General features: G+C 35.8%; 1 protein-coding gene across 8 annotated transcripts in view; it reads right to left on the reverse strand.

The window, feature by feature from the left end:
• Positions 1-13,765, reverse strand: part of Caper (RNA-binding protein 39-like protein Caper) — a 125,779-nt gene that overhangs the window by 36,375 nt on the left and 75,639 nt on the right. For all 8 annotated transcript variants that reach the window (XM_081740617.1, XM_081740621.1, XM_081740623.1 and 5 more), the window contains one exon: positions 775-1,206. In XM_081740617.1, coding sequence (XP_081596743.1) covers positions 775-1,206 — 432 coding nt within the window. The remainder of the gene's footprint in view (positions 1-774; positions 1,207-13,765) is intronic.

Genomic DNA, 13,765 nt, shown 5'->3' on the forward strand with positions numbered 1-13,765 from the left:
CTGTCAATTATAGAAACAGCACTCCGCTTCCCTCCCCCCCCCCAAAAAAAAAAAAAAAAACTTACGTGCTGGAACTTTCTCGATGAGATATTCGTAATCAGCTTCTCGAAATCTATCCGGTACACCCTTTCACCCTCGTAAAAATTCAGAATTATGCACTCCAAACACGGAAAACATATTAAATACGAAAAATACGATTTTTCTGTCAATTATGGAAACCACCCCGCCAAAAAAGAAGAAAAAAAAACTTATGCCGACCAGTGTTATAAGTAAACCAATTACACACAAACGTTTAGAAAATTAATATTTCTTCTCAAATCTACTATTTTATTCATAAGCAAGAATTTTTCAAAATATATACTTCATGCCAATTTAGAACAGCTATAACATAATAAGGCAAGTTAACAAAATAAGATAAATTGGATCTTGCACAAGGTAGGTAGTAAGCTAGTTTTATATATTTCGGAATTTTACCTACAATACACCCCAAAAGCAAATTAATAAAATAATTAAATTTTTACGCACACGTAACAAAATTAGTAAGTCAATATGAATCTTTGGGAAAACTTTCAAGATTTTACTTATTTTTCTAAGAAGCAATATTGGAAAAAGAATATGGAAGAAAATAAAGATTGAAAAAAAAAAGTAATAAAGGAGTGGAAGCATTTACAAGTACACACACACAAAACAGCAAATTTTACTGCCATGAATATGCTTGAGAAGCAAAGAGAAGTCTCGTCTCTAGCATATGCGGCATTAAACAAGTTTCCTTACCTTAACGGTGACGGTGATCCTTTTTTAAAGAGGAACTTCTCCCGTCTGGGAGAACGTGATCTTCTAATAAGTGATGGAGATCTTCGTTTTTCTTTGCTTCTACTTCTTGTACGCCGCCTCTCTCTGCTATCCCTCTTTCTCTCTCTCTCTCGATCTCGACTTTTACTATGACGCCGATCCCTTTCTCTCTCGCGGCTTCTTCTTCGAATCTCCTTCTCGCGGCTTCTGGTGCGTCGCCTTTCTCTCTCGCGGCTGCGGCTTCTTCTGTCGCGACTCCGACTCCTCCTTTCCCTACTTCGGCTTCTTCTGCGCTCTCTTTCACGTTCTCGATCTCGGTCCCTGTCTCGGAACCTCTCTTTCTCTCGGATCCTATCCCTTTCTCGGTCTCGTTCTCGTTCCCTTGAACGACTCCGACTTCTATGTTTGTTCTTCCTGAAAAGAAAGAAAAACAACATACAACTTGTAATTTACCTGACGAAAACATTAGAGAAACATGAAAAATGTTGAAGATTTTTTTTTTTTAAATAATGTATATAACACAGTGACACAATGTTTATTCATCAGTTTAATTTCACTTCAATTTATTTAAACCTTCTACTCTTATTCATATATCACATGCAATAAATGCCACTGAACATTTGTAACGGTACGAAGGAAGATCTTGATTAAGCTATTTCAGTACTAAGACAATACGTGAGATAAAGCGGAGAATCCAACAAAATATCCGAAGCATATATACACCATTGCCACAGATCGAACCGAAAACCACGTGTATACTAAGGTGAGTCGAAAATGGTACTCTCAAACGTTTCTTCGAAACTGAAAACAGCGTAGTGTGGAAAGTTGTGTACACATGTATATAGTAAACGTGCAAAATTTAGACCAAATTGGACATTTCGAGGTGTCACTGGCACCATCTTTCTCATCCATACAAAACCTTTACGCTCTGCAAGTTTTTTTTTTTTTTATTTTCATTTTCACTAAATGAAAAGCTATAACAATAATCAATACAATAAAGTTTCCCCTTTTCTGATAAAATCCACTTTTTGCATTAGTAGTTCTATTTCATTTTTTTAAAACAATAATTGCTACATTCAGCAGGAATATAAACAGTATTATTCCTCACGTATGTTCTCTTACATTACTGCGGTGGTTTTAGGCCAAGATTTCATGTCGACATTTGAGGAAAATTTCTGTGATTGTCACCTACATTGGTAGTTTTGGTTAGTTCACTTGGGGTTTACCGTCCTTTTCAGCACAAAGAACATAAGAGACATGGATCTACAGCTTAGTGTAGTATCCGAACCACATGAGCTCCCACTGGGAATCGAATTCCGGTCTCTACATCAAAGGCACGTACATTAACCAGATAGCCACGAGGGAATTTCGCTTGTACTCAAGATTTCTGTTTCCACATTGGTGCGAAGAAACACCTATGTATTCGTTTTCAATCATTTAATCAGATTGTGTACTTGCGTGTGACCACGAACGACTAGAAAGGACATAAGTAGAATTTATCATACAGATTTTATGAGAACTTTATAATTTCAAGTTTTTTATATGCTTTTTTTCTTTCTTTCTTTCTTGAGTTTGTGAATTTACTTCAGAATAAACACTCTTCTGAAGAAAGAAGTACAAAGAGAAAAATGAAAGCAGCGTGCCCGATTTTGTAGCACAGAAAAACATAAATTACTTAACTTGACAAACATATGCAAGCCAAAAAATATTACTTTCAGTTTCTCAGGTGCAGTGTTCTAGATGCAAAAGACAAGTATTACAGAAGTTGCTGGTGAGACAGCAACAAAACGTAACAAATCGAGGAACGCATTACCAATAATCTCTCATGAAAGGCTCGTGCAAATAATTCATTCATACTACATAAATAAAGACATGCATTAAAATCGAAGACCAATGCTATTTCAAGTTTTGTAATTCTCTTCAAAAGTCAAGCGAAGACCCTCTTTGATATTTTTGCTTGCAACAACGTTCTATTCAAGTCACTAGCGAAATGAGTAGGAAGGACCCAGCAATTGAACATGATTTTCTTATTGACCAGACAGGTTATGGTAAGCTTAGGTAAGTGTACTATAAGAGGGTACAAGAAAGGAAAGAAAAGGAAGAAAAAAACGTTTGAAAAAAAAAAAAAAAGACTCAGCTAGAAATTTGGCAACATGTATTGTCAGCCTACTTTATGGCTTAATCTTTTCAATCTCAAATGAAACTGGAGAACTCAGACTGTCTAATTTAATGCAGATACCACCAGAAATTGAGACGAAAATAAGACGCCAAGTCAGATACCAATGCTACATCTCAAATGCCCATTAGCTTCCCTGCATTTGCAAGTGCATGCGACTCGACAGGAATGCCTTCCAGGGATACATATGAAACTGCAAGTTCTTTGTTAAAGGATTGATGGTTAACAGGGTACATCAATTAAAAATGATGTAACGAAGGTGACTGGCAGAAGTAGTGCCAAGAAAAATCCACAGAAAACATTGTAAACATCCTGAAAAGTAATTTGTTGAAGTTGTCAGCATAAAAGGAGCCTATTTTGATTGGAGGAGGAATAGAATTATTATACAAGTAAATACTGGAAGAACATATTACAGATTGTAATTCAGGAACATGTTTTGCGTACTGATCACGTTACATCACTTTCTCGTACATACATCGATGTTTTATCACGTATTATTGACAATTTAAACGATACTAATATGAAAAACGTTTAATGGTAGTTGGCTGCAATGGAACTGTGGTGAACTAAGTTTACAGGCTGATCCTATTCTACTGATAGACAGAGATAGAAAACCAATACAACGGTGTACTTGCAAGCTGATTGGCAACGAGATTCCTCTCCGTCACTTGCTGCATTATTTAAATGGACGTTTAAGAGGACCGTACTCATTTTTTGGTTTTACCGGTAAATAGCTTGAGTTATGCGAGGAGCTGCCGATAGTTAAATTCGAAAGTGTTCAGTTTCATTTCGATCTTAATTTATCTTGACAAGTTGTCGGGTTATCAACTCTTGCCTCTTATGTGAGATGATAGTTGACAATATTTATCTTAGAACAGATCACTATCTGTTAGATATTTCTGCGCTGTTGCAAGTAGAGATTTAAGCTAAACTCTGGTCGAGACAAAAGTGACGAAAATTTCATTACGACAACGGATTGTAAAAAATGTGTGTCAAACGCACGGGTGGTTGGGCTGAGAATGGTGCAACTCTACATACAACCTCCTCCTCTGTAGTGAAATCTGATTTGTATCTTTTAAGAGAAAAGTGAAGAGCTGTATAATCTTATCTTCAAAACAGTTTTAGACTTAAAATGGTAATATTCTTGAAACTGTTATTTCATCGAATATTTGGAAGCAAAAAAGGAAAAGTTCAGACATTCACTAAGGTTGTCAACAAAAATATGGAAGTAATGCACTTGAAAAGCGTAAAAATGCCTTGCCTAAATCGACAACAACAAAACATGGCGCCACAGCACCCCAAAGTAATGTCTGGTTTGACCCAAATTTTGCACGTTTACTATATATCTATGTACAACTTCTAAGCACTAGGCGGTTTTCAATATCAAAATTTTCGACCCACCCTAACGTACACAAAGTATGACAATTTAACCACACAGAAGATCATGGCATATTGCAGCCGTATTTCAAACGGGTATGAATTATCCTTATATGTAGCGTTCATTAACTACGACGAAGTTCTCAATTCGGTGAAAACCTTGGTACTAATTAACGCTTCTAAATCTAGCGTGTACAAGAAGCTTGAATAAAAGTTACAGATGACATTTGCAGATTCAGAAGTGTAGCCTAAGGCATACGTGTGTTAATCTGGTCCTGGGCATCTGTAAACAAGCAAGTGCAAATACTAGGTTGTAGAAAGACTAAGAATACAGAAGGGTACAACACGTAATCCTATTTCTCTCAATGCTATTTTATAAACGTACTTGAGTATGTATTTCGATTTACGAACTGAAAAAAGGAATATCTATCTTCGTCTTACTGATATGACGTCACTTCCTTCGCAAACAATACACACCACAAGATATAAGAAGGGAGATTGATTTGAACAGCAATAAGTCAGGCTAAAAATGAGTATGGGAAAGACGAAAGTTGCTTTCAATAACCTCACAAAGAATTGTATATATATATATATATATATATATATATATATATATATATATATATATATATATATATAATCGGTTTATAGAGAAATATGTTTCGTTACTATTTGACACATTTCTACGTTTATATTCTCGAACACACTTCTTTTATATAAATCTTGCTTTATCCTACTGACTACTGCAGGTAATGAGAAAAAGGATGAATACAATGAAATAAGCAAATGGACAGAACTCACGTAACATGCCAAGATTTGCCATCTGGAATCATTCGACTTCCATTAATAAACACTCTATTCTAAGTTACGGTGATATCTTTGGGAAACACCGTATTGCATAAGTCATACAGGAAACCTAATACACGGTTTCATTAACTTATCTGTTCCAGAAGACAAATTTCGCATCCTATTTTAATTACTAAGCTGGTAGGTTGGTTAAACTTTCAGCATCGAGACAGGACCCACTGGTTGAAGTGAATCTATATCGCTATTCGAGTTTGTATCCGATACAAATTCTCCATCAAGAATCGAACCTGAGACTACGCGCATTAGCTACTTTGCCACAAAAAGCTGCTATACAATTACTAGAATTTCAATCACTACTCTATTTTTTTAATGTTTTTAACGCATAGGAAAACTACACCTGTTACTATGCAGAAAAATCTCGACATCGGACTATTGGACTTAAACCCCGATCCTACTTGATGACGGTAGGGAGACCAGGTTTCGAATCCCTATCAATCTAGCGTCCACATTTTATGTAATTATGTACTAGAATTTCATGTAATTGAGTACAAGAAATTTTACAAAGCTAGAACTCTTGGAGCTATAAGATTTTTATGATTTCGCGCACTGTATTCTGGGTAGTAGAAATGTTCCTCTTCATAGTAGAAAAGGAAGTTTCATGAAAAACTGCGTGACTTAAGGACCACTGTTCTTGCATTATTGCATTTTAGTGCTTAACATTTTTCATCAAGAACTGAAAATCTCGCACTATTATTAAAAAATGTAGCGAAGAGCAATCTCTTGTCCCACTAAGTACGTACATTGAAGACTTAATTCATTTTACTTGTGGAAAGTACGAATGGGGAAGTACTATCGATTTGTATTTTTAACATTGTAAAAGAAAATCCTTTTACTATAATAAGATCCGTATGACTGTTCTGCTTTGAAAAGACATTTCAAAGAGGGGCCAGAGACCAATCAAAGTTATAATTTAGGTCTTCTAGGCAATGTTGCCTACGACACAGGAGGAAAATTGTACAACACTTACCGAATTTGAAATACCGAAAAAGCTAGTTAGGTTAATACAGGGTCGTATCCAGAAGTAGTAGGACTGTTTTTTATTTATTTATTTATTTATTTATTGAACATTTTGGTACATCGACTTCATACTCTTCAAAATAGACCCCTTGGGCATTCACACACTTCTGGTAGCGAGCCTTCCAGGTCGCGAAGGCCTTCTGGAAGTCGACCTCCGGGATGCCGTTCAGCGCCCTCGTCGTCGCCGCTTGGACCGCTTCCACAGAGTCGAAACTATGCCCCTTGAGCTGCCTCTTGATACGGAGGAACAGGAAGAAGTCCGGCGGTGCCACATCAGGGCTGTAGGGGGGTGAGGCAACGTGGAAACGCCGAATTTGGTCAGGAGATCCCTCACAATCCATGCGCCGTGGCACGGCGCGTTGACATGGTGAAGTTTCCATTTCCCCACCAGGTCTGGTCGCACGCGTGTGATCCGATTTCGCAGCCGTGTGAGCACTTCCACGTAAAATTTTGCATTTACACTCTGTCCAGGAGGTACAAACTCCTTATGGACAATGCCACGACGGTCAAAAAATGCAATCAACATCGATTTCGACATTCTGGCCTTCTTTTTATGGAGTGATTGTGCGGCTCATGGTATCCTCCTTGTAAGCCTGCGTAAGCATGTCCTTGGTTTCGGTCGCTGATTTTCCCCAGTTTGACGCAAAACTTGATGGCGTACCGCTGCTCCAAACTGCATCGCAACTGACGACGAGGCGTCACAACAAGTCACTCTGCCACCGGTCGACACCTGTTCCCAAGGCTCCCCTCCATAACATCCGGCCTTGCAGCCCCCCTACTACTTCTGGATACTACATGAGACCCAAAGTAGATTTGGGAAATATTTGTGTACGAGCTCTTACGTCGAGAATGCCCTGAAGCACAGATTTTGTTCTAAATATGATACAAGGAAAGTAAAGACAGCAACCAGTACCTAGAGTTGAATAGCACTCACCAGGTTACGGCTTAAGCTGATTATATCAATCTAATAGGAGATAAAACAGGAGGCCAATAGAAAGTGAAAGTGTTTTAATAAACGCCTGCACGGACATGAATTTAAAAGTAAATGTACAGAAAACTAAATACATTGAAATTTCGTTGTGCAGATTATCGATATGATAAAATATTAACTATTGTTTCGAAGAAGTGGACACTTCTAAATATAAACGATAACCATATCCGCGAAGAAATTAAATGTTGACTTAAAGCAGGAAATTCGTTCATAAATTCTGCCTATTTGCTGTATGGTTGCGAAACAAGCTCGCTCACTTTGAGGGAAAAATAAATAAACTCCTAAGGCGAATATTTGGACCCAAGAGGGAGGGGAATGGGAATTGTGAAAACTTCATAACGAGGAACTGCTGAATTTATACTGCTGCCTAACACCTAACACCAATGGCCAGAAAGGAAATACGAACGCTTTTAAAATTTTATTCTGAAATCCAATCGGAAATGACAATTAGAAAGACCTGCGCGCAGACGGGAGGACACTATTAAGGTAAATCTTGCAGAAACAGGAAACGAAATAGAAACTGAATCCAGTTGGTTAATGACGCAAGTCGATGAAGAGCTTTCTGAATAAAGCATTGGATCTCGAGTTGCATAGATCAAAGAGTGAGTGAGTTAGTTCTAGCAATTTTGCAGTTTTATAAATAAATGCACTACATTTAGTTTTAAAATCACTTCAAGAATTTTAATTCATAATTGCATCGTTTTTCATGCATGTTATTATTTTACTTTATATCTTCTTTCTAATCAATAGTGCAGTTTAATTTCGTATTTGTTTTACCAATGAATCAAACTGACAAGGGAAGGCCGTGATGTCACTCAGAGATAATTGCACCAAATTTGGTGTAGGAGTAGGTAATGGGAATAGAAAAGAACGTGTGGAAGCATTTGTTTCGCAGGTGTTCGGAATCAGAGATAATGGGCCCTACAATTCTGTAGAAGTATGGTCTGTCAATTTGATATTGATGGGACGGAGCCTTTGCTCGCTGTTGCGACCAATACAGAAGTTAAATAAAGCAGAACGAATTAATACTCTTAACAACAGTATTAATGATAATATTGTGATGTTTACACTAGTTAAGAGCTCTGGAAAATATGCTAGTGAAGATAAATTACAACAAATGACACTAATATCAAGTACAGATCAGATGGTACACTAGAATTTCGTACAAATATTCCTTCCCTTCTGAATGGAACATGTCTTCTAAAAAAGTGAAAATGTTAGACAGGAAAATATACGTGCCTCAACAAAGTTGTGCATTACGTCGACGATAGCCCAGCTATCGACAGTGTCATCTATTTCAAGACACAAAGATATAGAACATCAATAGAAAGTACGGACAAGTACGAAACGGAAGAAAACGAAATTAGCAGTATTTTGAAGTCAGTTCTTTGTAATAACGAATGCCTTTTAAGAAAGGAATAAAAGAAGATACAAATAAATGACTATTAAAGAAAGCAACGAAATGTTAAGTTAGTTTAAGGCAGATTCCGGATAAAATTAAGGAAAGCTATTCAGAAATAGATATTCATTCCGGTTACAAGGACCAAAACTTACGTCAAAACATTTTTGTGAAATATTAAGAACAGCAGAATATTGAAGTCATTTTTATGTGATTTATTTAAGTGCAAGAGCATACAGAGACCGCGAACTTTAAATTCTGTTTATTTCAAAATCAAACTTTTGGAGTTTCGGAGTATTTCACTTTACACATGAACCTGAGAAATATAAACGGAGAATAGTGGCATAGGTGCAAAGTTCTTTTTGTAGACATAAGAGAATTGCACAATACATAGGGCTTAATTCACGAAAGAAGGAAAGAAACTGGAAATAAATGAAAAAGTATATTGATACTAAACAGTATTGAAGACAGGTAATCGAAATATGACTCATATAAAACTTCAACGAAAATAATGCCTACGACTGCCTGGGATAAAAACTCTCCTAGCATGGAAAAGTAAAGGACAAATTAACATATAACGTTTACATAGTAAGTGGGATGAGTCAAAAAAAGTTTCATAGCAACCCTCAGACCATTTGCATCTCACGATCATTTACGGAAGGTCGGGTCATTTTTGGCATATATATATATATATATATATATATATATATATATATATATATATCTATCTATATCTATCTATCTATCTATATATATATATATATATATATATATATATATATATATATATATATATATATATATCTATATATATATATATATATATATATATCTATATATCTATATATCTATATCTATATATCTATATCTATATATCTATATATATATATATATATATATATATATCTATATATCTATATATCTATATCTATATATCTATATATATATATATATATATCTATATATATATATATATATATATATATATATATATATATATATATATATATATATATATATATATATATATATTTCTCGTAATAAATCAAGTTGCTTTTTCAGTTTTAAAAAGACTTCTGGACAGATGCATGAAAAAAACTTCGAATTCCAGACTTAGGGGTTAAAAGTACAATGCTGATATGTGTGTAAAGTGGGGAATAATCAATGTGTTATTTTGCTTGCTTTGATCAGACAGGAGCACTAGCAACATCTACAGACTGTGCAAAGTAGTAATGGATCATGCATGGATAGTAGCTAAGAAATATGGGTGGTGAATATATTAATGAAAAACACACTAAAATAATAGTAGACCACATTGCAAGAACAAACTAATATAACGGACAAAACCAAATCTTGACATGACACCAAGACAAAACAATACCCTGGTTTGATTCAAGTTTAAGAGTTCTTTTCAGCAGCGAGGCTATGAAAGACATAGACTGAACATGATCTCCCATCGGGAATTGAATCCAAGTCTCTTGTGCCGAAGGTGTCTACGCTAATTACATAGCTACGAAGGAGCTCAAGAAAATACCTCGAGAACATACTAATACAAGAATGTGACGAAAGTACCGGAGACAAAGATTTCCACGATATACAAGAAAATATTAACTGCAAGGAATTGAAGAAAAATGAACTATGAAAATAAGATGATCAAAATAACTGTAAACTGCATTATTGACTATACTTAAGTACCTGAGTAATACGATATTCTCGTATGAAGAAAGTGAAGCATTATTATTATTATTTTAGTTTGAAGTCTCACGAAATGTCATATAGGCAAAAGACCGAGTTAATTTTGAGTTTAGCGTCCCTTTCAGCAGAGAGGCTAAGAGACGTGGAATCCACACCGCATAAGCTCCCAGCAGAAATCAAACTCGGGTCTTCCACGCCAAAGGCGCGTACGCTAATCACTAAACCATGAAGGAGCTCTTAGGCAAAAGAAGACTGATATGAATAGAAAGGAATAACTATTAGAGTCGGGGAAATATAAAGAGAACGGTTGAAACCCGACATCACCACAAACTAACATGGAATAGACTCACACTAAGGACCCTCGGGCCAAAGGTGTGCGCTCTTCCAGTAACCCACAGTGCTTCCGGAAAGTGAAAAGAAAACTTGTTTTACGTCGCACGATTCAGTCCCTTAGCCTAAAGGAGATAGCGGAATAGTAATGAAAGTGATTATGAAAGAATTGTTGGAACAAAAATGCCGGAGGAAAAGGGAGAACCCTGAGAAACCCACGTACATTACGACTTCTACCAACTTCGGAGATCGAACCAGATCCGTAAGTGCTATACCACTGAGCCACCGTGCCTTCTATGTGGAAAGTAAAAAATCATAGACAAAGCACTATTCTACTGGTATAGCGAATCCTGATAACTGCTAGTAAGTTTGTTGATAAACAAGCAAAAAAAAGTCTAGGCAGACATGAAGAAAAAATATTTTGAATAGTGAGCGGTATAGATTAAAAGCGTTATACTAAAGTGTAATCCGGTTTATCATGGACAAAGTAATAATTAAGTGTTAAAAGAAGTATACGAAAATTAACCCATTTTGCACCAGAAGTGAAATGGAATAGCACGAATGCTAATTTGCGATTCAGAGTAGACTACTGTATGATGCACTACATAACCGGACTTGGTTAACACATCCAGTATGCACCGTAGGGTTTCACCTAATATGCTGTTCCTACATTGCACGGCAATTTATGTGTATTTTCCAATACACGAAGAAAACGTGAACATTTGAAAATAGATTGACTTGTGAGTGTGCTCAGAAATTGGTGTATTAACCCTTTTAGTCTTAGGTTTTTTGGGTATTTTTTAGACTTTCAGTCAAGCAACTACTGCATCGTCACTATTTAGCCTAGGGTCATGGTTCATACCTCATTCTCTTTAGAATAGAGAAAGCTTTCAAATGGTAACACTTACATGCCCATACCATATACTAGGAGAAGGAAAAAGTTACGTCAAAGGGAAAAAAAATTATTATCACACTTTCGGCCCCTCTGAAATGGCTCTGTATGAACGTAGAGATTAAAAAAAAAAAAAAAAAAACCTGATAAATACTACTTGGTAGACTGAATGTATGTACCATATTTCAAGCTTCTATCTTGAATAGTAAGGGCGGGAGAAATTTTATCAAGAATCTCCACAATGCCCCAGATTACCACAAAAGATCTTGATCTCAGGTTTAAAAAAAAAAAAAACAGACATCCCTATTTACCCTAGGACCATAATCCGCCAATCATTCTCTTCTAATATAAAGAAAATAATAAATATAAAATTGATTTATAACAGTGCAATAGGTAAAGTGTATTAATATACCACAATAATGGAACGGGTAGTATAGTGGGATTAGAGTTATAGTGTATTGCCTGTTACATGGAGACTATTGCCCAAATGATCCATGACATCTCATTCAGATGTGACAGATAGTAGAATAAAATAGATTTGAATAAAAATAATAAGAAGAATGCATAATGTAATTAATTAATATTCAGAATAAAAGAAACAATTACATAAAGTCAAATGCACAAATATATTACGGTACTAAAAGAAAGAAGCATACAATAATTACAAAAGCATTGCTAATAGATCATTTTGACTTGTCATACTATACCATACATTAGTTATACAGTGAAACCTGTCTTTAGCGGAATTGAGAGGGACTCGCGGAAATTTCCGTTAAAGTCAGGTTTCCGCTTAATGGAGGTAGACCTTGCCTTAAAAAAATACATGCTTATAAGGAGCAGGGACGGATCCAGGACGGACTTCTGGGGGGGGGGGGCGGTGGGTTGTAATACTGCTACTTAGAGCTACTTTTAAGAGCTCCAAATTCTGGGATGGGTTTTATTTATATATATAAAATAAGAGAGTTTCCTCTTCTGGGGAGCGATCGCCCCCTGGATCCGCCACTGATAAGGGACATACTGAGAAAATATGTTACTGAACGTATCGTGTTCAATTTCAGTACTTCTTTCTTCTAGGAGTTAAAACAAAAAATAAAATAAAATTAATATTAAATATGCTATGCACTCGTTTTCTTTATTTTTTCCAGTAGTCAAACAGGGCTTCTGTATACATTTGTGCTTGGCTGCTGACTTTCCGCACACCCTTTTGCCTGAGAAACTACGGTAAGAGATCAGAATCAGAATCAAAGGAAGGCAAATTGTTTCAGTTCCATTAAACTTCTGAGAGCATCTTGATACGTCTTTATTCTACACTCTTCTTCGAACTGTATTCCTCTTCTTCCTCCACCTCGTCTTCTCCTTTCCGACTTTCCGTACGATTTTTGATTAAGTTGCGGGGTTTAAGAAGAGATTGTGTGTATATGTTTAGCCTCTCACAGAATGTCTGAACATTTTCTAAACGCTGTAGTCCGGAACTAAGAATTTTCCGTTAAAGGTTTATTTTGCTTTCCGTTGTCCGCATAACACAGTTTCCACTTAATGAAGGGACTTTTACGTGTTTTGTACTAAAAAATTCATGGGACCGAGAAATATTTCCGTTTAAGACAGTTTTCCGTTTAATAAAGGGTCCGTTGAAGGCAGGTTTTACTGTACTTTCTTTCTGAATTTATACTTAATGTCCTGACGACAGCTACTCAGAGACTTCATGTTGAAGCTCTGAACGGAACGAAGTGAACCCGAAATGGTGGAGGCCGAATGAATGATTGTTGAATGATCTATTTGCTTCGGAAGTTTTTCTTTTTATACGCACCATCGTCATTGTTTGTTACAACTGGTTGGCACTATATTTTTGAATCTTAGACTAGTCAAATAAATATTCTTTTAATAAATATTATTGTTATGTATAAAATAAAGTGTTGGTTATTTTCGTTTTTTTTTTTATTTTGTTGTTGTTGTTGTTTAGTTTTGGAAAATCCGTGTATTTGTCCACCAGAACGTTACCAGATATTTTGTGTTTAACTTTTTTTGCAAACAATAGATTAGATCGCAGATGCATATATCAAGGTTAGCTAGATGTTACGTTACAGTTTGTTGTGGGAAAATTTGGTTTTCCAGTTTCCACAACCTTGGCCTCAGGTTATTTTTACTTTTAAATGCTTTAACTATTTTCTCACCTTCCACGTACCAAGTACTCGCACTGAAAAATATTGTTTAATTGTCCATTCTGTTCCA

This window comes from Thermobia domestica, chromosome 2, assembly GCF_964235325.1.
Source record: "Thermobia domestica chromosome 2, izTheDome1.hap1.1, whole genome shotgun sequence".
Lineage (NCBI taxonomy): Eukaryota > Metazoa > Arthropoda > Insecta > Zygentoma > Lepismatidae > Thermobia > Thermobia domestica.